General features: G+C 37.9%; 1 protein-coding gene across 2 annotated transcripts in view; it reads right to left on the bottom strand.

Moving 5' to 3' along the window:
• The window catches only part of Usp25 (ubiquitin specific peptidase 25), a 108,710-nt gene that overhangs the window by 19,929 nt on the left and 65,944 nt on the right, over window positions 1-22,837 (bottom strand). Inside the window, exons 12-19 of one of the 2 annotated variants that reach the window (XM_085832213.1) lie at window positions 22,693-22,788; window positions 21,534-21,695; window positions 20,870-21,096; window positions 17,709-17,779; window positions 16,292-16,520; window positions 14,022-14,222; window positions 4,322-4,461; window positions 267-380 (exon numbers count right to left, since the gene is read on the bottom strand). In XM_085832213.1, the coding sequence (XP_085688339.1) occupies window positions 267-380; window positions 4,322-4,461; window positions 14,022-14,222; window positions 16,292-16,520; window positions 17,709-17,779; window positions 20,870-21,096; window positions 21,534-21,695; window positions 22,693-22,788 (1,240 nt within the window). The remainder of the gene's footprint in view (window positions 1-266; window positions 381-4,321; window positions 4,462-14,021; window positions 14,223-16,291; window positions 16,521-17,708; window positions 17,780-20,869; window positions 21,097-21,533; window positions 21,696-22,692; window positions 22,789-22,837) is intronic. The other variant, XM_085832214.1, reaches the window with a different exon arrangement.

Below are 22,837 nucleotides of genomic sequence, written 5' to 3'. Positions count from 1 at the left end.
ATCTTACTCTAATTATCAGCCTGAGAGTAAACTGATGTTAAAAAAAAAAAATCATTCTTTTCATCTATTCTCTAAGCTTGCTGCTTTCATCTTATATTTAATATCCAGGTTCTGTTAGTAACTGGCAAGGCTTCACACCATCAAAGGCAAAGCTGTAGGTTATGCAGCAACAGACATGAAGCGTGTGGGTACAGTCATGCCTACTGTGCTTGTCCATATCTGCAAAGAGTGAGAGCAAACCGTGCCGAGCACTGCAACCAAGGTACCTCGTCATCGTACCCTCCCTCTTTTGACTCAATCACAAATTTCCCTAAGTGGGGAATCTCCACCTCTACACCTTGCTGGCTAGAAGGTGGTTGGCTTGTGGTGTTTGCAGGTTTCTGTAGGAGAAAACCATTGGCAAGCAGATTAGAAAGACAACAATGGAAGCAATCTCTTTACACGCAGAGGTTTATAATCTCTTTATATACTATCTCTATTCACTACATATAAAATGAAACCACCTTAAAGTAAATATTACAGGCAGGTTTATTAATCAAATTGTAATACGAAACCGTAGCCTTTCTTTTTGCATACCGGATACTTCAGGTAGCTTTCATCAAAGCATTTAGACTTAAAGTATATAAAAATACTAAAGACCAGAGTCACATTGAATGGTAGTATTTGAGGCAAACAGTCCTAGTTACCCCAGAAAGCTTTTTGTTGCAACTCTATGAAGTTAAGATTATGACCTACTCTAATCCCAGCAGTTTGGAAGGGTAAGGCTTTCACAGTCTTGTTTAACCAACAGGCTTAGAACTTGAATGCCCCCAATGTCTCAGTCAGCAGATGGCAACAGCGCAGGGAATATCTGGGCAGCTTGCTTCAGTCGTTGCAATGTGTACCAGAACTTTCTTAATCAAAAATAGACATGAGTTCAAATACAAAATATGAATAAGGACACTTACAAGTTTTATTCCTATTTGAAATATAAGTGAATTTTAATGTTGTACACATTTTCTTCCACTCTAGAAATATGTATCCAAATAGACTTTGGCAATGGAATCACAAGTAATGGTCAAGAACAGTATTTTGTCTTTTAAAAGAAAGGTTTATCTTAAGAGTGTTATTTTGTAACACATTTAGGGTGCTCTACTTATCTCAATTTTCATCATCTCCAAAGGAAATTCCCTGCTTTGTTGTTGTGATCTTGAGCTAATATTTAAGTATCTTGTGTTTATCAAAACACAAGATAGAACTGGTAGATATTGCCAGTTAAAACTGGTAGATATTGCCAAATCATTAAAAAATGATAAAACTGGTAGATATTGGTAGATATTGCCAAATCATTAAAAAATGTATACTGTATTTTAAACCAATCTTACTATCACACATATTTTATAGAGATGAATTTGTTATAATTAAGAACTGTTAGTACTTCTAGCATTTGAGACAACGTGTAAGATCTCCATTAACAAAAGTGAACTGTAAGCTAGTAAGTTGCAATCCATGTTGAGACTTCGATATTGACTTACTAGCAGCTCAATCTATTATTGTAAAGACAGAAAGGGGGCCTGGAGACATGGCTCCCTGATGAAGAGCACATCCTGCTCTTGCAGCGAAACTGAGTTCAATTTCCAGCACCCACATCAGGCATCTCACACTAACCTCCAACTCCAAGTCACAGGGACCCAATGTCCTTTTCTGGATTCTGTAGGCACTTGCACTCACATGTGCACAAACCTACATGCAAAGACTCACATACATAGGATTAAAGGTGAAAGAAAAGAAAAACCTTCATGAATATAGCTACAGGGACCCTGTAAAAGAACTGTCTGGAGGTGGCCCTAGACACCCTTTAAAAATAAGCCCTTTGTGCTACTGTTCAGTCTCAAAAGCATGATGTTGGTTCTGACAATCCTGGAAGCACAACAGAACTCAAACTCATGCAGAATATTTTTCATATAAACTAGTTGAAGGTGTACTAAAGTAAACACTTATTTTTAATGTCCTATTATTTTAAGCATAGTGAACAAATTAACACAAATAAAACAAAGGCTACAAAATTAGGAAGGTTTTCCGTTAGCATGATAGAAAAAAATTAAAATAGCCTGAAACTCACTGGCTGTATGATTTTGTAAAATGTTCTCATGGAAGGGATTGAGAACATGAGTCACAGGACTACAGAACTTATGTCTGACTAGAAATTCCTTCCAGGGTAAACTGTTTCTTTCAGTAAAACTGAAGTAACCATGAAGTTAATGAGTATGTTTGTGTTTTATTTTGACATCAGGTGTCACTTTCATGTTACCGAGGCACTGATATGGCACCCTGTTTAATAAGTAAATACAGGGACTCTATTCTAAGAAACTACAGAAAATGGGTTGGTCAAGTTGCCAGTGCCTGTGCACTGGCCAGCAACTGAAGCCAGGCACAGCATTTTCCTCTTGCCATCTGCTTTCCATACTCATAAATATCCTAAAGTGTTCACTTAGAAATTAAACAACTCTCTAGGAAAGCAAGCTGCCTCAACACTTGAAGGCTGCCCATATCTTCTGTAAGTCTAAGTTTTATGGGATGCCATGCCTACTCTACGGCTGGAACATAAGGTGCTGTGAGACGCCCAGGGCTGAGGGCAAGAAACCCCCACACTGACACCCACTATCAAAATGAAACAAACCAGATAAAACCCTCAGCGTTAACCTCAGAGGCACTTCAATTTTGCAGAAAAAAAAAAAAAAAAAGAAAAAGAAACCTGAAAGTCAAGTAACAAGTTTCCTCAAGATTGCATTTCTAGTAAGACATGAAGTGAATACCCCAAAGTCACGGCAATGGTATCTGAAGTCTGAAGACGCTCACTGTAGTTTCTCAGATATGCTAAGTATAGCTGGAAAAAAGATAACAGGAAGGGATGTAGAGTCCTAAGCAGTGGTCCTGAGACCAAGCATCACAAACTCATCAGATGGTAGAAGAAGCTCACAACTCTTGCACAAGTCCAGACCTCAGGGGCGACAATACAGGTATTACTTCAGGAGACAAGGAACGAGGAGAAGAGCCTTCCCATGGTAGTCTCCTGAGCTAATTAATAAGAAGGTACACAAACCAGGGAATCTGGGTAATGTAAATTTATGTGATGCCTGCATGAATTAGAACACTTAAGTAGTTGAACTGAGATGAAACATGATTCTATCTTACAAATTATGATTTTGGTTTTCTGAGCCCAGATAAAAGCATGATATATCTTAGGCTTTAATGACTCACAGCACCAATTTATGAAGAGCCCAAGTTAAAATTTTGTACTGGTAAAAGTACTCCCCCCATGCCAACTGTCAGTCCTTGTTTCCCGGGCTTTCCTGTTCCCAAGGCCCCCAAGAGCAGAGTTTTCAGTCTCATGAAACAAAGTATTTACCAAAAAGGTTTATAGATATTAGCATAGGTTCTTAAATGTATTTATAGAATCTAAGACATTTGCAGGATTTATAAGCCATAAAATATATTTCAATTAATTTTCATATTAAGAAGACTGTAATAATATTTTTCAAGCTAGAAGTAAAAGAATTTCTGCTTATTACTTAGTTCATTACAATATAACTTGTAGGATGCCTTATTTATTTGGAAACTTCGGTTAATGGGTAGTTTAAGGTAGCAGGAGGCTATAGTTGAGATCAGCATCACTTGCAAAGTACAACTTTTGTCCTGTAAATTTCTGAACTATCCTATGATCTTCAGTTCTCCAGGAAGAGACTCTTCACGTCTGGAAGGAGCCCCAGTCAGCCTCCATGGGGCTGTTTACATTAACTACAAAAATGGGGAAGGGGGGCTGCAGTACAGAATTCTTCAGGCACTGACTCAACCCTACATCTCTGGTCAATTTGTTCTTATAAAACAAACTGAAAAGCCCACTTACAGTAAAAATGATAATGACAATTTCTCTCCAGGACACACGCAAACTTCACGTAATATTTCTTTTCTATTAATATTCTCACTTTTTGTTAAATACTTTCCATGGAACATTGGCAACTATTCCTTAATTTCTCAGTTACTCCAGTATTGGCACATCACAGACCAAGGGAAAAAATACTGTTGAACTTTGTGCTTCTCTTTAAATTCCAAGCCAAATGAAAAAATTAGTCTGTAGTCTGAGTCTTTTTAGTCCTCTGACAAGAAACGTATGAGAGGATTTTATTTAAAATCACACACTGAGGAAATGACAGCCCGCACTCCCAGATCATGTTCATGGCCAAACCCCAGTGTCCACTGACTGCCAGCCAGGCTGCTTCTCCATTACATTGTGGGAATGCTGTAATGGCTATATTCCGAGAGCCAGAAGAAAAGTTCTTACCGACTGCAAAACTGTCTCTGGCCCTTTATCTTCAAGATCACGTGCCGCCTTGGCAATCACTTGGAGAGTTTCTTCTTTCCAGTGCTTTGACAAGTCACTTCGTGATGGCTGCTCTAGATAGTCGGCTCCTCCTGCTCGTGCTTCAGGAGAAAAGAATCAGTTGTGTATCTAACATAAACCACAAGGTACTATACACAAACGAGGAGCTTATTTCTAATTCTGAAGTTATACAGTAACCAAGTTAAGTTCGGTGCTGTAAAAATGCATCCTTCAGTGTACTTCATGAATCCAAGAAGTGACCAACAAACAGTATCCCAAACAGGAGAAACAAAACCAAGAGTATACAACTACTAAAGAACATACACACAGTATGTTTTATGTAAGCAAACTTTTCTACATGAAAAGTACCAGTCTCTTTTTGAAAAGTTATCTAGCTTTTGCCTAAAAGGAGAACTGTATTGACACAACAGTTTTGGTACAGGGTTCCACAATGAGTACAGGTTGGTTGGTTGGTTGCTAGTTTTCCCATTTAACAAATCCTAACCCTGAGTCAATCCTACCATCTCCATTTTGATTCTGCCCCTTGTAAGCTCTCTGAATGGAAATGACACCAAGTTGGCACACTGATGCCAATATGAATTTGTGACTTCAAATATCATTCAGGAAAAGAATTCAAAGTACACTTCCAACTCAACCTATCTTTTGAGTTCCACATAACAGTTCCAACGCTACTCTGAATAGCCAAGCCAAGCTTTACGTTACTGAGCTTCAGCATTTTCCTCCGATGCCATCCTGTGTTCTCTGCTCAAAATGGCCAGCACACTACCACTTCTGCATACATTAAGAGACGCTTGCCCTAGCTTTGCATACTCTGCCTATATGTTCTAACACTTTCTGGAAACTTCCTTATTCATTTAAGTATCAGTTTTAGAGCAGAGTTCCTAAGAACTTGTGTAATTAATATTATTTACATGTGGGTATTAATAAGTCTATAGTGTGTGTAGGGGAGGGGGGTATCTTGTGAACCCACTGTATCCTTCCTTGATGTAATCCCTTTGTCCCCTCCCAAAATATGAAAATGCAGAGGGCTCCATAGAGGCAAATAACTCTTGCTCATAGAGAAAATCACTAACAGAGAAGAACCCCAATTCTACAGACACACAAACTTGCCTTTTAAAGACTACTTTACCTCAATTATAGCTTAATGATTACTTTATTTGAAGCTCATATCCCCTGCCACCTACAAAAGTCTCATGAGCAAGCATGCTATTTCCCTTCTGCATTGCTAATTCTCCAAGGCCCAGCACAAATAGGAACATAATTTAATACAGCAAAGGAATCTGCAATTCTGTTAATGAACATGAGGAATGACAAGGTAAATTCTCCAAACTGCTACTGGAAATAGTGAGTCATTGAATAACTACCCTATGAGACAGACCAGAGCTACAGGCAGCCCCCACTTAACATTTTATTTTTTTCTTTTATATATATTATTAGATATTTTATTTATTTACATTTCAAATGTTATCCCCTTTCCCAGTTTCCCCTCAGAAAATCCCCTATCCCTTCCCTGCCTCCCCCTGATCCCCAACCCACCTACTCCCATTCCCAGTTCTGGCCTTCCCCTATACTGGGGCATAGAATCTTCACAGGACCTAGGGTCTCTCCTCCCATTGATGACTAACTAGGCCATCCTCTGCTACATATGCAGCTAGAGCCATGAGTCCCACCATGTGTTTTCTTTGATTGGTGGTTTAGTTCCAAGGAGCTCTGGGGGTACTGGTTAATTCATATTGATGTTCCTCCTATGGGGCTTCAGACCTCTTCAGCTCCTAAGGTCCTTTCTCTAGCTCCTTTATTGGGGACCTTGTGCTCTGTCCAATGGATGATTGTGAGCATCCACTTCTATTTGCCAGGCACTGGCAGAGACCCTCAGGAGACAGCTATATCAGGCTCCTGTCAGCAGGCTCTTGTTGGCATCTGCCATAGTGTCTGGGTTTGGTGGTTGTTTGTAGGATGGATCCCCAAGTGGGACAGTCTCTGGATGGTCATTCCTTCAGGCTCTGCTCCGAACTTTGTCTCTGTAACTCCTTCCATGGGTATTTTGTTCCCCATTCTAAGAAGGATTCTGAGCTTCTGGGCTAATATCCAGTTATCAGTGAGTGCATATCATCTGTGTTCTTTTGTGATTGGGTTTCCTCACTCAAGATGGTATCCTCCAGATCCATCCATTTGTCTAAGAATTTCATAAATTTATTGTTTTTAATAGCTGAGTAGTACTCTATTGTGTAAATGTACCACATTTTCTGTATCCATTCCTCTGTTGAGGGACATCTGGGTTCTTTCCAGCTTCTGGCTATTACAAATAAGGCTGCTATGAACATAGTGGACCATGTGTCCTTATTACATGTTGAAAGAGCCTTGAAGATATGGGGACATTTTATTTTTATCATTAAAATGTTTTCCATTCAAAATGTAGTACTATAATTTCAATATACACATACACGAATGGACATTCATTTCACCAATAAATTTTAATTAAACTCATGTGCGCTGGGTACAAGGCTAGGTACTAAGTCTCCAGGAGAAACAAAATAAACAGTAATGTCATCTCTTAGAATAAACTGTGGACAAAGTCACTGATGAAAAATTGAAGAATTTGTAAAAATTGTAACAAAGGGTAATTTAACTGAGAACCTTCATAAATTCATCTATTTTAGTGTTTGATCCTCAGTTTTTGCAGCTGTTTGGAAAAGATTTAGAGGCATTTTAGATAGACTTTAAGTTTTAAAAGCATTCTCCTCTCTCCTCTCTCTCTCTCTGTGTGTGTGTGTGTGTGTGTATGTGTCTGTGTGTGTGTGTGTGTCTCTCTCTCTTCTCTGCATTCTCCTCTCTCTCTCCCCCCCTCTGTGTGTGTGTGTGTGTGTCTCTCTCTGCTCTCTTTACCCTTTATTTCCTCTCTTTCCCCCTCCCCTCTCTCAAAGAAAACACAGAGAGTCAGCTAGATCACACACAGCATAGCAAACAGCAAAGGTACTAACAGAAGAAGGTGAGTGGGCAAAGCGTTAACCGTCTTGAATGCTATAAATGTTTTTAGCTAACCAAGAGGTTGAAAAGGTTCTAACACAATAGCAGCAGGGCAAGTCTGTCAGAAGAGAATCAGGGGCTATGCAAAGCGTGGCTGATATGCAAAAAAAGTCTCTCAGTTCTAGCTCTAGCACATACAGAAAATTATACTGTTGCATTTTGAATAATGAATTAAAGAAAGTGGAACTGAGGCCAAGTACTCTAAGTTACTTGAATACTGAGTGAGATGATTACACTGTCAATAACAGGCAGCAACAAAGGCACACAGACGTGATGAGATACAAAGAGTAGTTTGTAAGTCATATTAGGAATCAGAACTTGAACACAAAGGTAATTCTAAGTTTTGTCAGGGGCAACTGTGAAAATAGAGGTGATTCTTACTATAAGGAAAACTTGAAGTGAAGACCGCTTAAAGGATGTGTAGTAAGGAAGGAGGGAAATTGTTGAAAGACGTTTTTCCCTACTTGTATAACTATTTCCTGATTGGTGCTGATATGTTCAGTTTTCCTACTGAGGAGAGGGTGTAGACAGTGGAGTCTACTGGAGAGGCATCTCCCTCTGGATAGCTTCCTGCAGGAACCTTAAGCTTTATGCTTAGGGCTTAGGAACATATTTTCCTGTGTTTGGCACAGTTTCTTTTCACCATATGGCAAAAATAATGGCTGATAGAATAATGAGCTTAATACAATATGAGAAAAAAAAATCTGATCAGACACTAAGTTGCCTAAGAGTGAGAATAAGTATCCACTATAATTCATTAAGGCCAAGATGTGCCTCTATATAAAAATGTGATTCTAAAAAACTTTATGGGTAATATTAAATGATTTTGACTAAGTATCACACTTAGAACTACTTTCTCCAGCTAGAAAAAAAAACTAAGATAAATATTTATATATTCCAACTATTTTAATTTCCTACAAATTAAGATGAATCTAAGTATATTATTATAATATATTAAATGTAGTGATATTCATAGCCTTCTATGAACGAATTATGGACTCAATATACACTCTTCAGATGGTGTTGATTATTAAAGATTTTTTTGAAAGACATGGCAGCTGATGTGTGTCTTGAAAGACTTGTAGGCAGGATTGTTTTGGAAATGAGGGGCATCCAGGCAGAAGAAATAGTTTATAGAAACCATTTTAAGGATCAATAAAAAATTAATTAAAAATCCTGACAGAAATCACATTAATAAGCAAATCAAAATTAGGTACAACCTAAGAAGGGTAATGAAAAAACATCGCAGTGAAAACAGATTGAAGTGATCCTGAAAGGATTCATAGAGAGTTTGTGATATTTAAAGTATCTTAAAACATCCAAAGTCATAAATCATGTTAGCAGTGTCACTGTTGTAGCAAAGTCCCCTCTAGGTTAGAGCTATGAGGGATAGAGTTACAGTAAAAGAAGGGACTAACTAGTTTCTTGTAGCCATAGAATAGAAACCAGAGAATCACTCAATACACAAGGTACTCAGAGAGAGAGAGAAAGACAGAAAGACACAGAAACAGAGAGAGAGAGACAAAGAGAAATGTGTTTTCTAATACCCAAATGTAGGCACTACTAAGATTTTTTTCCTTTGGCATTTTCTATTTCAAGACATAACCAATCTAATAATTTTGTTTTAATGAAAAGACAAAGAATGGTTTTATACACATTTTAAAACTTAAACAGGAAGAGACATTTTCAGTGGCGTTTCTTTAACTAAGTTGCTAAGAATGAAAGGTTCAAGAAATCCACATGTTGCCAAACATATGGACAATTTCTGTATCAGGTCATGCAATCAAGAAGATGAAAGCTTGACATTACCCCAGCACGCTCCAAAGTAATGACGGTAACCATGCCACCACATAAACTCACACTACTGTAGGTCCTTATAAATACAAAGAATCTAATGGGCAAAAATAACGCATCCTTCAGATGCAATTTGGTGGACCTGGAGTGATTGGGTTTGCTTTCTTTATTCTTGGAAGTCTTTCTTGATTTCTATCACTGTTTAGTTGTTAAGTTTCCCAACAGCTCCTGTGTTGGAGATGTGTTCACAGGAGGATGGTGCTTTTGGCTGGTAGTCCAGTAAGTGGTCCTCTAACAGCGAGTAGCTCACAGGGGCACACCTTTAAAAGCCTACAGTGAGGAGCCCTTTTCTTCTCTTTCCTGATCAGCAGAAAATAAATAGCTATGTACACCCTGTGTACTATGCACCAAGATGTTAGAGCAAGCCACAGGCACACAAGGAAGGGAGCCAGGAAATCAATCTTTTCTCCCTTAAGATATTTCATCTAACATAATTTGTTTCTGTAAAGAGTTCCATTACAAATGGTTGTGAGCCACCACGTGGTTGCTGGGAATTAAACTCAGGACTTCTGGAAGTAATTAGTGCTCTTAACCACTGAGCCATCTCTCCATCCCCCTGGCATACTTTAAAGCTTACTTCTCTAAGGTTATAGTGGAACATTTAACAGCCCATGGTATTCTGCCCATTCTCTAGAGGATGGAGCGCAATGCTCATGCAACTGTGAACAGTGCTAATGGTACAGTGGATTATGAAAACAAGAAGACATAGTGTTAGGAGGAAGAGTTGAGGAATGGGTTGGACATGATCTACATACGTTACATCCATGTCAGAAATTATGAAAGGGCAATTTTTTAAAATTGTTAAAAAGCCTTCACTGAGGATGAGCACTGACAATGACATTATTGAAATTTCCACGAGGAAAAATACAATTTAGAAAGGATTCAAAGCCCATCTGGTATATAGTGTTTATTAAATTAATGATGCAGATATAAAATGGATAACACCCAGATCCTGCTATATGGGGACAGGACAATGCTAGGAACATTTGGATTCTAACAAGCCTTATTCTACTTCCTGTATTTTGAACCTGTAAGCCTGAGTTTATGGAAATGACCCAGCGAGGGGCTTTGACTGTTACATTTACATACATTTATGAACCTCTGAGATACATTTCTGACATTTCCAGTTTTGCATCATTTTCTACCTGTAATTTTGTTTCTTTTTCTGCTTTGCTTTGAATTGAAGTATATTACCCATGTTGTAAGGAATCAAATACTTTTCTTGATAAGGATTAAAACAAGTAAAATACTAATTTTGGAATTACCCATGTAAGGTATGAGATGCTTTTCTGGATGAGGATTAAAATAAGTGAGTATTAATTCAGGAACTATTTATTTCTCTCTGCTGTAGAATCCCAGGTCAGATGACAACAGCATATAACTATGATGCTTAAGAGGAACACCTCAGCGTTACCTGTGGATGCTTAAGAGTAAATGCCTATTTTGGGAAGAATGCTCAGGAAGAGAAGCTCCTTGGCTGAGGGCTCAGGGTTATGCAGATACATCATGAGGTTATGCCGTGTGACCCAATGCCATGCTCCTCAGTGGGATGTCATGGTTGTCTGCTCCAGAGCAGACAGAGACAGGCAGGGAATGGCTCCACTCCTGTCTTTCTCACTTCTGACATTCTTGGGTTTGAGCACATTCAACCTTCCCATTTCTTATGCCAGGCTGCTAACAAGGACCCACAAGGACCACTAGAGTTACCTGTGGATGCTTAAGACTATACTTCCAAGTAACCTGTGGCTTTTTACAATGCATACTCTAGATCCTCCCTGAAATTCCTTTCAGACTTAAGGAACTTTTAGGTAGGAATTAAAAGCAGAGTGTTTGGGTTGGCTTGCTCTGCAGTGGCAGGATTATGGGGGAAACACTTTCCCATTGCATATCCGTCATTTTCCCTTCCATGGGCAATGAATAGTAGTGGAAAAATAACACCACTAGATTTAGGAAACAACAAACAATAATTTGATTAATGTTGTATATCCTAATATCCTTAAGTAGATATGGGTTTTAATTGGCTCCTGTCTTGAATCTTTATTGAGAAAAGTTCACAAGGAAGGAAGAGAAAATCACCCTGTAAATTATCTGGACAGCTTTTTCGTCATTGTTCCTCCTAGTCACACACAATCCTAGGGCACACCGATTCTAGAAATAACGTAGAGGATTAAACAAATTATTTACATTGAAAACTATAAAGAGAAAAAGAAGGTGGTCAAAGTGTTAACATTTTCTGAACTAGTGATGAGATAAACAGTTGGCATGAGATATTAGCCTTATTTAATTATGATATGTGAACTCCTCTGCAGCAGAGAATAAGCCCCTACAGTATTAATATAATGTCACCACAGATTTGCCTAAAACCAGAAAATCCCAGCCCTGAGAGGATGAGGTAAACTCATCGCTGTAAGTTCCAAATCAGCCTGGACTTGAGGAAAACCTTGTCTCAAAAAAAGAAACATCAATGTGTGTGTGTGTGTGTGTGTGTGTGTGTGTGTATGTGTGTGTGTGTGTGTGTTTAAACTTTTCAGTCTTGTTCTTCACATTTATAGATGCAGCACATTTTGCTTGTACTCAGACAAAATGCACACTTCTTAACCAGGATGCAAAGCTTGTTCTCACAGAATAGCTGTTCTGAAACCTCACCCCAACCCAGAGATGCATGTGAACTAAAGATTTATAGTCTTTCTATATCCGTTATTTTGACACCCCTCAAACAATCTGTCTCCACTACTATCAAGTTTATTTTACACATTAAAAAGAAACATATTCAAGAATTAAAACGGAATTTCTAAAATTTCAAAACACACAAAAGTTCTTAGTAGGAAAGAAAGATCACAAAGACAGTGCATGGGTCACAGAGACATGACCTTTGTCATGGAGAAAAATAAGATGACAATGTATAAGGTGGGTGGGCTGGAAGATGAACAGAGGATGTGTATAGTTTGCCATGAAAATAAAATGCTACCCTTAAATTTAGAGTCTAATTTTAGAAAGACAAGATACAGACGAAGAAAATGTCTGAAATTTTATGTCTTGATAATCACAAAATGTAGGTTAATCAAGAAAAACATTGGAGGTCAATAAATGGAGAGTCGCTGTGCCTGCACACTTAGATTCTATCACTTGGATCAATGATGCAGGCCTTGCCTCCTAATAGTAAGAAAAATAATCACATGTGAATGGAGTATACATAAATCAAATTGGCCAAGTTCTAGGAAATGATTAGAATGATTTATACAAAAGACCAAGGAAGAAATTAAAGGAATAGAACTGGCACAAAAAAAAAAAATGATTGGAGCCAAGACATCCATTGGTAGTTACTGAAACTATAATGCTGCAAATCCACCTTGCTCATATGTTCTACAAGGAAGCCACTGAGACACCATCCTGCACCATGACAAAGCTCACTGGCCACTAATAGCACTATAGGGTCACACAGAGCATCCGAAACTTACATACTTAAATACTGGACTTTTTGTTGGTATAATATTTTTATCTTTGTCTTTTAGAGCCTCTAATTTATATAGTTCTTCAGTATCAATAAATTAACTGATCAACTTATTTCAAAATAAGTCTGTCTAGACCTGTGCATGCCTGCATCAGGCACAGAGCTGTAATGGAGTAGTAAATATTTCCTACCAAATAAGTAATTCTGTTTAATGTTCAAAGTGAGAAGGCTACAACCCACACAGAGGGTGCTACGTTGAAATACCTCTGTGAAAGATGAAGGTAAGCAAGCAACCCTCCCCAAATGATTCCTTTAAAACAAAGCCCAGAGCACGCAGATCCTGGGCAAGGGGCATGAGTTAGGGATAAACTTGTAGTCAGAGTCGAGACAGACAGACAGACAGACATATGTATCCCTTTTTTCCCCTAGTCTGCAGAGTTTATCTAAGTGTACTTTTTATTTTCTCAATTCCCTATCCAGTTCAGAAAAATGGAACTTTCACAGCAATGAATGTATGGCCCTAAGATAAATTTGTAATTAGTTTTTATAAAAGTGGTTAAAAGATATTTTAACTTCAATTTTCCTAAAATCTCACCATGTTGAATTTATCATTTATGTTGAATATTTTAATGGTTTTATCAGGTAATATTTAAGAATTACATTTTTCTAGTATTTATACTTTTTATACATTTGCCACTTTTATTGGTCTATATATACAATTTTTAACTTGAAAGATATTTTAAATGTTTACTTTTGACTAAAATCCTTCAATAGTTTTTAAACATTAGTTATTGATCACATGGCTCTAACTATACTGAACTAAACTCAAATTTTTGAAAAACCAACTGAATTGTTAATTCCAGTATTACACAATAGCTGTGAGTATATTAATATTGTCTGTTGAGAGCTGTTTCCTAATAGACTCAGAAAAGCCAATTTGTGTCTTTCCTAATCACAGTTATTACTGCTTCCTGTCAAAAAGAGAATAGACGACTCCAAGCACAGAGAGGAGTCTTAGTGTCTACAGTGATTAAGGAAACTGTGGCCTGTGGTCATCCTGAGAGTTAGATGTTTGCTAACTTCTACTTCTTCTTCATACTTGATTGTAGTTAAACTTCATGCTTTGATTTCTCACATGTGCCAACATTAATGGCCTATATACCATTTGCTTGGAAGAGTTTTAAATGTTTACTTTGACTGACATTATTCTTTCCTTTTTTTTTAAATGGGTGTAGAACACAGGGTCCTACCACTAAATAATAAATGCTATTACTCTCCAATAAACTATAACTTAATAACCAGACAAACCTGTGGTGGCCGAAGCCTCTGCTTCCCGCAGTTTCGGAGCAGCTAACAGCTTTTCTTGCAGTGCTCGTTGGGCAAGTTGCGTGTCCCATTCTTCCAGTTCCTTCTCAAAGCGCTGGTTGTCCTCCTCAACAAAGTCTCTCAAGTCTGGAGGTAAGGTTTCCATTCCAACAAGGGCCTGCCCAGTCTCTTTATTAAACTCCTCTGGAAATCATATTTCAAAAACTAGTATAAAATTAAGAAGTCACGGAAAAATGCAAAGTTCAAAATAGAATGCATTTCAAGTGGAATATAAACTATATACCATTCATTATTACATACAGTCACCATAGCAAACAATATTACCTACATTTTCTTAAAAAGTCTAAAAGTGCTCGGAAAAACAAAGACATAATTATTAGAAAAAAGAGTCGAAGGTTTCTGATAAGTTCGTAGAGTCTGAAGAGTAGCAAGGAGAGGCAATACAGAATTAATTAAAGTGTCCTGTGATTCTAACCTCACTTCACTATTATAAGAAAACGTCCACTCTCTGATTATGCAGGAAGTAACTGTTTCACCAAAGAAAGAAGCAATGCCTGACTTTGTTAAGCTCAAAGTAGAACTAAAACCGTTTTTCATGTTAAGGGATTAAATACAACATAAAATCACATACACTGTGAAGCTTATCAATACAGCAAGATGTTCTGAAACAATGTGTAACTAGTACTTAAATAGTCAAGGAGAGCTGTTGACGTTTGCTGCTAAATTCTCTACCCAAAGGGCTAGGCATCTGAGTAAATAATCACATTTACAAGCTTTTGTTATGCAAACCTTGTTCCTTAATTTAAAACTATTGGTTAAATCAAAATGGCTACAGCCAATTACTGGAGGGATTAGGGGTAGGCAGGTTTTTCAGTTACCTGGTTGAGCATGGGAGAGGGGGGAGAAAGAGGGGGAGAGGGGAGAAGACTCCATGGCACAAGTAAGTCAGGAACATGGCCATGAGGGCTGCCTAGATGGAACATGGAAAGTTATAACTCGGAGTTATTGATGGAGAGATAGATTTTACTAGATCAGAAGGTAGATTTGCCCAGATGTAGTGCATTGAAGGCTTATTACAAATATAAAAGTCAGTGTCTTTTATCTGGGAACTAAATGATCAAAAGCAGGGATAGAAACCCCACTGAGATTAAAGAGTTCTTACAACATTAAACTTTAGTTATAAATGGACAGCCTACTTAAGCTTGTTACACGGCTACATACAGAAGGAATATACTGGGTGTTTTCTTTATGCAAAGACTACATTGGGACAACATAAATAAAAAGACTACAGTATATTATCACGGGGATTTTTGGCTTTGAGCCAAAGAGATTGCAGTGTTCAAACCTAACCAACCACACAATTGTCTGATGGAAGAAATGTTTATTTTTTTTAAAACATATTTGTTTATTTTTTTAAAAAAAGATTTATTTATTTTATGTATGTGAGTACACCGTAGCTGTCTTCAGATACACCAGAAGAGGGCATTGGATCCCATTAAACATGGTTGTGAGTCACCATGTGGTTGCTGGAAATTGAACTCAAGACCTTGGAAGAGCAGTCAGTGTTCTTAACCACTGAGCCATCTCTCCAGCCCCGAAATATGCTTTGAGAAAACCTGAACTGATGTTTTGGGAAGTATATGAAAAAACTGTGCAAGAGGAGATGGCATGAAGCTCAAATGTCAGTGAAGTATATAAAGTTCAAACTGGGTGATGGCCATGAGGCTGGAGCAAATGTTAGAGGCCAGAAAACAAAGGCCCTCTGTGCTAGACTAAGGGGTCAAACGTTATCCAGTGTACGGCTGCGGAGCTAAGGAGCTCTCACTATGGGGAGCACAGTCGGATTTATGTTTGTTATTAGCTGTGAGTACAGTGTGACTGCCTGGTGTGGGTCCCGTTCCTGGAGTCCAGCTTAGCTTGTATCACCTCCCCATTCCAACTTTTCATGAACACTTCTCAGTGCAATTCTCCACCCTCAGTGAATTCATCACACAGCCAAATCATTACAGAAAAATCCTTACTCAAAAATGCCACACTGTGGGGTTGGAGACACAGCTCAGCAGTTTGCTGCTCTTGAATACCTGGGTTCAGTTTCCAACACCCACATGATGGCTCACAACAACCATCTCTGACTCTGGGTTCACACCTATCTTCTTGGGGTCAGGCACTAGGCTCTTACACAGTGCCCTTGCATACGTGCAGGTAAAACACTTATACATGGAAATAGCAGTGATGGCAGGGCATCGTCTTACCTTGTATTAGGAATTGTGCCTTGTCGTTTATGTACATTAAGCAGTATGCACTGGCATTTCTATAACCACCGAAAGAGTCCCTCACTAGTTCTTCCCATGAAGACTTGGTCACAGCAATATCATTATACTTCATCCACCGGCTTTCCCGGTGGTCAAAGATGTATGCCCAGTAGTGGCCAGCATTAGCCTGGCCCTCATGAACTAGGACGGCATGGAGGCGGTAAGGGACCTGGCATGGAAAGAAATGCAAAGTTGAATTGAATTATACTGTCTACTAAACCATTTCCCAAGGCCATCTGCAAACTACCTATTTAAGGAAATCTGGGGCACATTTTCTAAATAGAATAAAAGTCGCTGGGATTAAAGGTTTTGAGGAAAACAACAGAACAAATAAACAAAACATGCAAAATTATTCAGGGAGAAAATCTACGGAAGTTATTAAACTAAAATATATACAAACGTGTAAGAGAAAGTAATTTTCAAAACTGAAAATAGATTGTACGTGTTGGTGGCTGGCCCACTACTTCTTTCCACTGAACAAAGGAGTTACAGTGGACATTATATTACATTAATACACACAGTTTCTCTCAGTCTTCACAGTTGTAGTGGCGAAAAGACCAGACTGCATGATCAATGTATATCCAGAGTAGGCTTGCATGCTTGTTGCTCTCTGAAGACAGTTTCTAACTATGCAAGCCAGTTGGCCTGCCTCCCAAACATATCTACCTGTCTCAGCATCCCGACCTGCCTCAGCATCCTGAGCACTGGGGTTAAAGGCATTGCTACCACACCCAGAAAGAAGTTAGAGTTGAATTGGGCTTCAGAGTTTCTACCCCAATTATTTGCCTTTAAATGGTCCTATGCATTTTCCCTATAGACATATTTTTTTCTTAATGAATATGTTTGGAAAATTGCTTGTAAATTTTATTGTAAGATTTTAAAAAGGAGTAACTTAGGTATAACATGAAGGAAATCTGTTATAAAATTTTATCAGAATTTTTTCTCCTTAGTTTATACTATAATAGCAAATATATTGCTTATTATAATAAAATGTATTCAAGTTGTATGACAAAACATGTACCAAGAATTGGTGTGAGATAAATAAGATGAAGTGAGGATGGAAGGATAATTCAACAGCCAAGAGCACTGGTTGCTGTTCCGGAGAACCGGGATTGATTCTCAGCACACATGTCCAGCAGTCCACAACTGCCTGTAACTCCGGCTCTAAAGTCACCCTACAGCGTTGGCCTCCCAGGGCACCAATCCACACACAAACATACACAGAATTAAAAAGAAATCCTTACAAATAGCACCCAGGTGAAGTGGAGTGTGGCGACAGAGTGACAGGGGTGGGCAGCCCGGCTTTCACTTACTTGGATCATGGACTTGTCAGAGTACATAAGTTCATTTCACTTACTTGGATCATGGACTTGTCAGAGTACATAAGTTCAATCGTTCGATGGATTCTGGATATGCTTTCCTGCAGATCTACGGATAGAAGACGGGACGTGATGGATGATACGGTCACCTGGATTTCTACTGAGACTAGTAAGAGAGGCACGAAGGGGTTTTTGGTTTTGTTTTTTGTTTTTTTTTATAATCACACTAGCGAGGAAGAAAAGTTTTCTAAACTATTCTTTAAGATGCTATTATTGTAGTCTATGTGAAACGAGATGTTGTTCAGAACAAAGAGAGTTAAAAATACAGCAAAACAAAACAACTCAGGAAATATGCAGGGCCAAGAAAATCAAACTGCATTCAAGTTTGTACAGAAAGGTTTCAAGGAATGCTAACGCTCACCTCCCTATACATGTAGAGATATAATAGAGAATTTACGGAAAAATCGACTATGCACGCGACTGGGACACTACAATAGCTAAGTGAAATCTACAACGGAACTTCCATCTCCTATTATTTCTACTTAGAGTAGAAAAGAATTTTATAAAAGTCTTCAAAGAGTGGGTGTTCACAGCTACATTATTTCATAATTTTTAAATCCGAATAAGGTAAGTGTTGGTATCAATACATTAAAATATCACAGAATCGTAACGTTCTGTTAATCAGTTGAAAGAATCAGGAAGAAGCCAGAAAAGGCTACTACAAAGAAGTAACTTCAAACTCTGGAAAGATCTATTTTAGGCTGATATACAATTAAGAAACCATAAAAGATAAGTAAATGTAAGAGTACAAACATCTAAAACTAGTCAACATCAGAACACAAAAGCAAGGTGCTACAGATGGCTCAGTGGTAAAGAGCAGTGGTTGCTCTTCCAGACGACCTGGGTTCAAGTCCTAGCACGCACATGATTGCTCCCTAAACATAATCTGAGAGGGGGTCTGAGGCTCACTTCTGGCCTCCACAGGCACTGCACACAATGATGTACCATCATATACGGAAGCAAGTCACCCACACACAAATTAAAAATTAAAAAACTAACAAAAGTAAATAAAAAAACAGCACAAAGGCCAAATGACAAACTGTAAGAGTAATACCTATAGCATGCAATATAGACAAAAAGATACATGTCTAAATGAGGGCATTTTCTCTGAAGAAATAAAAACTAGAAAAATTGCTTACTATAAAAAAAATAGGCTAAAGACCCGCTTTACAAGTTGTTACAGGGAATAAGTAATATATATTTGTTTTATGGTATATATTAAACTGTCCAAAAATGTTTACAAAAGAGAAAAATAAGATAAATAAGACATTTTTTAAAATACTATCAATGCACTCGTCATAATGGTAGGCAAATTAAGACACTGAAATGTTATTTATCGCCTACCAGACTACTCCAGAGTAAATAAAATACACTCAGGGTCTGAGAGTCTCCTGAGAGTATTCTCTTTCAAACGGAACTATTTTAAAACATTCAAATTTTAAAATCTATATACTTTAGCCAGGAAATGGAATCTTAAGAAGCCTACTCTATTTATTTAAGAATATTCTATTCATATATGTATATATGTAATATATATACATATATATGTAATAGACCAACATTTTCTGCAGTTAATACATGAATATTAAATACATTATCAGTGCATTGGAATACTACACAATCATGTAAAAAAAAAAAATCAATGCTAGTATGTTGTAACCATAGGAGTTAAAGACAGAAAACAAGAATCCCAAGTAAGTCTTTCCTGATCTCCAGTATGATGTGCACAGAATCTTAAGGCCTGAATGCTCCCCAGGTTCATCTATCACAAATGACCAACTGTGATTTCATCAAGCTGTCTTTCTTTTCCAGGTAGGGACTCACAAGTTTGTCCATTTGAAAGTACATTTTATTTAGTATTCGTGCTACTGTAAATTAAGTGGCCCACTTGATTCCTCTCTCGGGCCTGTGGTCATTAACCTCCATGTGTCTGTTTTCTTTAAATATTATTTCAAACACTTTCATTTGTTTTCTCACTCTGTGCAATACCTGAATGTCAAAAGTTTATTAGCATCTACCCTTCTGAATTACAAATACAGTCTGTCATGTCCAGAAGGGAATTATTCAATACTCCACACAGCATTCAATAAACCATTATTAGCCATTAAACTATGTTTAATTAGTATAAGTAAGTTTTAATATTAAAGTTATTTAAATATGCACAATAGTAACACCAACCCTCTAGTTACTAAGAGGAACAATGCAAGTATCTACTCTACTAAACTGGACTGTTCTCTATTCATACTTCTCCATAAAGTGGCAACTTGGCTATCTAAAAGAAGACAGCTAGTGCTATGTAATGTAACCTCATCCTTTTAATATAAAATTACAATTTCTATATTCCTGATAGCTGAAGTTTAGAGTTAGTAGCCTATATTTTGACATGTAAAGATAATTATCATATAATCTACTGTGAAGTATCTTTTTAAAATGAAAAAGTTCATTTTAACAGTTAGAAATGGATTCAAAATAAAGTGTCTTCTTTCAAGAAAGAAAGATAGCTCAGCAATGCATGTGTTCATCCATACACACTCCCACACACCAAATCCTTATTTTGCTGCACACCTCCTGAAAATTTCCTATAGACTGGTTCTGGGTCCATGGATCATATCTGTAAATCTCTTAGACTAGATTAAACAATGAGGCTGTAGATGGGGTTCAGCAACTCTAGCATGATTCAATGTCCAGGTAGAAACAAAAATTAAAAATTCACTTTTTAAATGGTTATACCTAGAGAAAAACAGTTTTCCCCTCTTCATTATGCAAGCATCAGACGGAGTCCAGAACCAGTAAGTACAAATTCTGAGGCTCTACAACATTTCCCCAATGGAGTAGCTGTGAATACCAGTTTGATATAAATTTAGAACACTAAACTGGCAAATCAGACCATCTGTTACATCATTAATCAGCTAAGTAATCCAGGGAAACCCTTTTGGTCCCTGTGAATCTGACACGAAGGGCAAAAAAATAAAAAAAAAACGGGACAGCCAAATCAGTGTCTTCCACAAAATCTTTTCAGAAAAGATTTTTTTTTCAAGGAAAAATTACACATGTTTAAAAATGAAATCCAAACAATTTTTCCTTATCAGAGTACAACATCATCTGAAGCAACAGCAGCCACACTAGGAGAGCTTCTTACCTCGTGTGTCATTTTCTATTTCCGTCCTCCAGCGATGTAAACAGCTCTCCAGCACACACAGTTCTTCCTCTGTGATGTGCCTTGGTGCCGGATGCATGGGCAAATCTGGAGGTATCCGAGACTGAGTGAAGGGTTTGTGTATGACTGACCTCAAAGGCAGGGCAGCACCTGATGCAGGTGATGAGCTGGGCAGATCTGAAGCAGAGGGTCCCTGCTGTTCTGTTGTGCTGTGGTTTCAAAGCATACACGACTGGTTAAACTTCCAAACTGAAGCCAAAACTATAGATAGCATCCAAGCCCCTCACAATTTCAAGAGGAAATGATCTTAAGAAATACACAGACTGATCAAATATCAGACGAGACATTTAGTACAAGAGGACTAAAATCTTATAAGGATGAAATCGTGGCTTTAAAGTAAGAGTGCCTTCTTTGTAATGGAAAATCTAATGCATATTCTAACTAAAGATCTCTTGCTAATACCAACTTGCATTATCAGAAACAAATTCTACTCTAAAAGCATTATTGACACATTATATGACGTTCAGAAACTACAAACAAAAACATTGAAAAGTATAATTCTGACCAGCGGAAAATATATAGATTCTAACAGATAGACAAGACCTACTGAAGTGACGAGGAAAAGGAGCAAGGGTGACTCACTTACCTTGGTAATGACTGTGATGGTAGGGGGCCACTTGCTGAGGAACTAGCATCGATGTCATCAACAGGGGAGGTGCACACAGGTTTACTGGAGGCAAACTCCAATGCATACTGTAGAACATCTACCAATGGGAATCTTTTGGGACCGGAACCATAGCTTAAATATCTATTAATAAAATATACACGTTTTACCTATATTGTCAAAATAATTTGTGGCTTGAAGTCTTATAAAATTAGACTTTGCTTTTCTAATAAAGAAGGTGAAACTGAATATACACTTGAGAAATGGACTAAATGTTCTCAGAAGGAAGGACGGCAAAGCTGATGAAAATTACAAGTCATATGTGTGGCCTCGCCTAAGACGGTGTTCTAAACTGCCCCCATGGGAAAACAAACCCAGGACCATGCGCAAACATTCTCATCTCTGAATCCTGCACTAGCCTCAGGGTTAAGGTCCTCACTTTTATCATCTTTTACCCCGTGAACACTTTCCATACATGTACTGGAACTTATTAAGACTTAAGCTCCCTGGAAATATATGTTCACACTCAACATTGTATGTTATTAATGAGCAAATTAAACGTAACTCGGAAAGTTGTAGGTCGACAACTGGGATTAGTCAAACTGCATTGCAGCCTGTAGACTTATCCGGCCTGCAAGGCATTCACATTCCACATCTGATGGAGCTGAGAGAGCATAGGCACACTCAGCCCCTCCCTTCTGGTATGTGATAGCACCCACTCACTCCATGCACACTTCTATGAGCTGTGCAACCTCCCTTTGCTGCCCAGCTTCTTCCTGAAGGATTCACTGTGTGAAGCTTGGGCGGGAAGAGTTCAAATCCTCTCCGTCCAGTTCACCCTGTGCTCTGCGCTAGCCTCCTGCCTTCCACTTACTGCACCAGGAAAACAAGCTGGTGATAATTACATCTTTAATTTCAATTTCTAAGATAATCATCTACAGCCTAGTAGGGATGCAATCTAGATTCTAATGTAATTAATCAAAATGCAATCCGGAATGAATTATAAGCTTATAATATTATAATATAATATATGCTTATAATGGGTTACATTATAAGTTACCCAAAGCATGTTGAAAATTAATAATCTAGTTAGTCACCAGACACATGCTTTCCTGTCTTAAGCTCATGAAGGCTGAAATACCTTTCTAATCTTTGTTGTAATACTGTGAGGTAATCTTTAAGTCTCTTGATCTCTTCACGTTTAATTCTTGTTATTTCTCTGTTTCTGTGCATATACCTGTTAAGGAAAAAAAAAGGCCATCATTAGTGTTATCAAATATCTTGGA

The sequence above is a fragment of the Mus caroli genome, unplaced genomic scaffold (genome assembly GCF_978045245.1).
Source record: "Mus caroli unplaced genomic scaffold, Mus_caroli_1 scaffold_17, whole genome shotgun sequence".
Classification (NCBI taxonomy): domain Eukaryota; kingdom Metazoa; phylum Chordata; class Mammalia; order Rodentia; family Muridae; genus Mus; species Mus caroli.
This window is presented reverse-complemented; position numbering and strand designations above follow the sequence as displayed.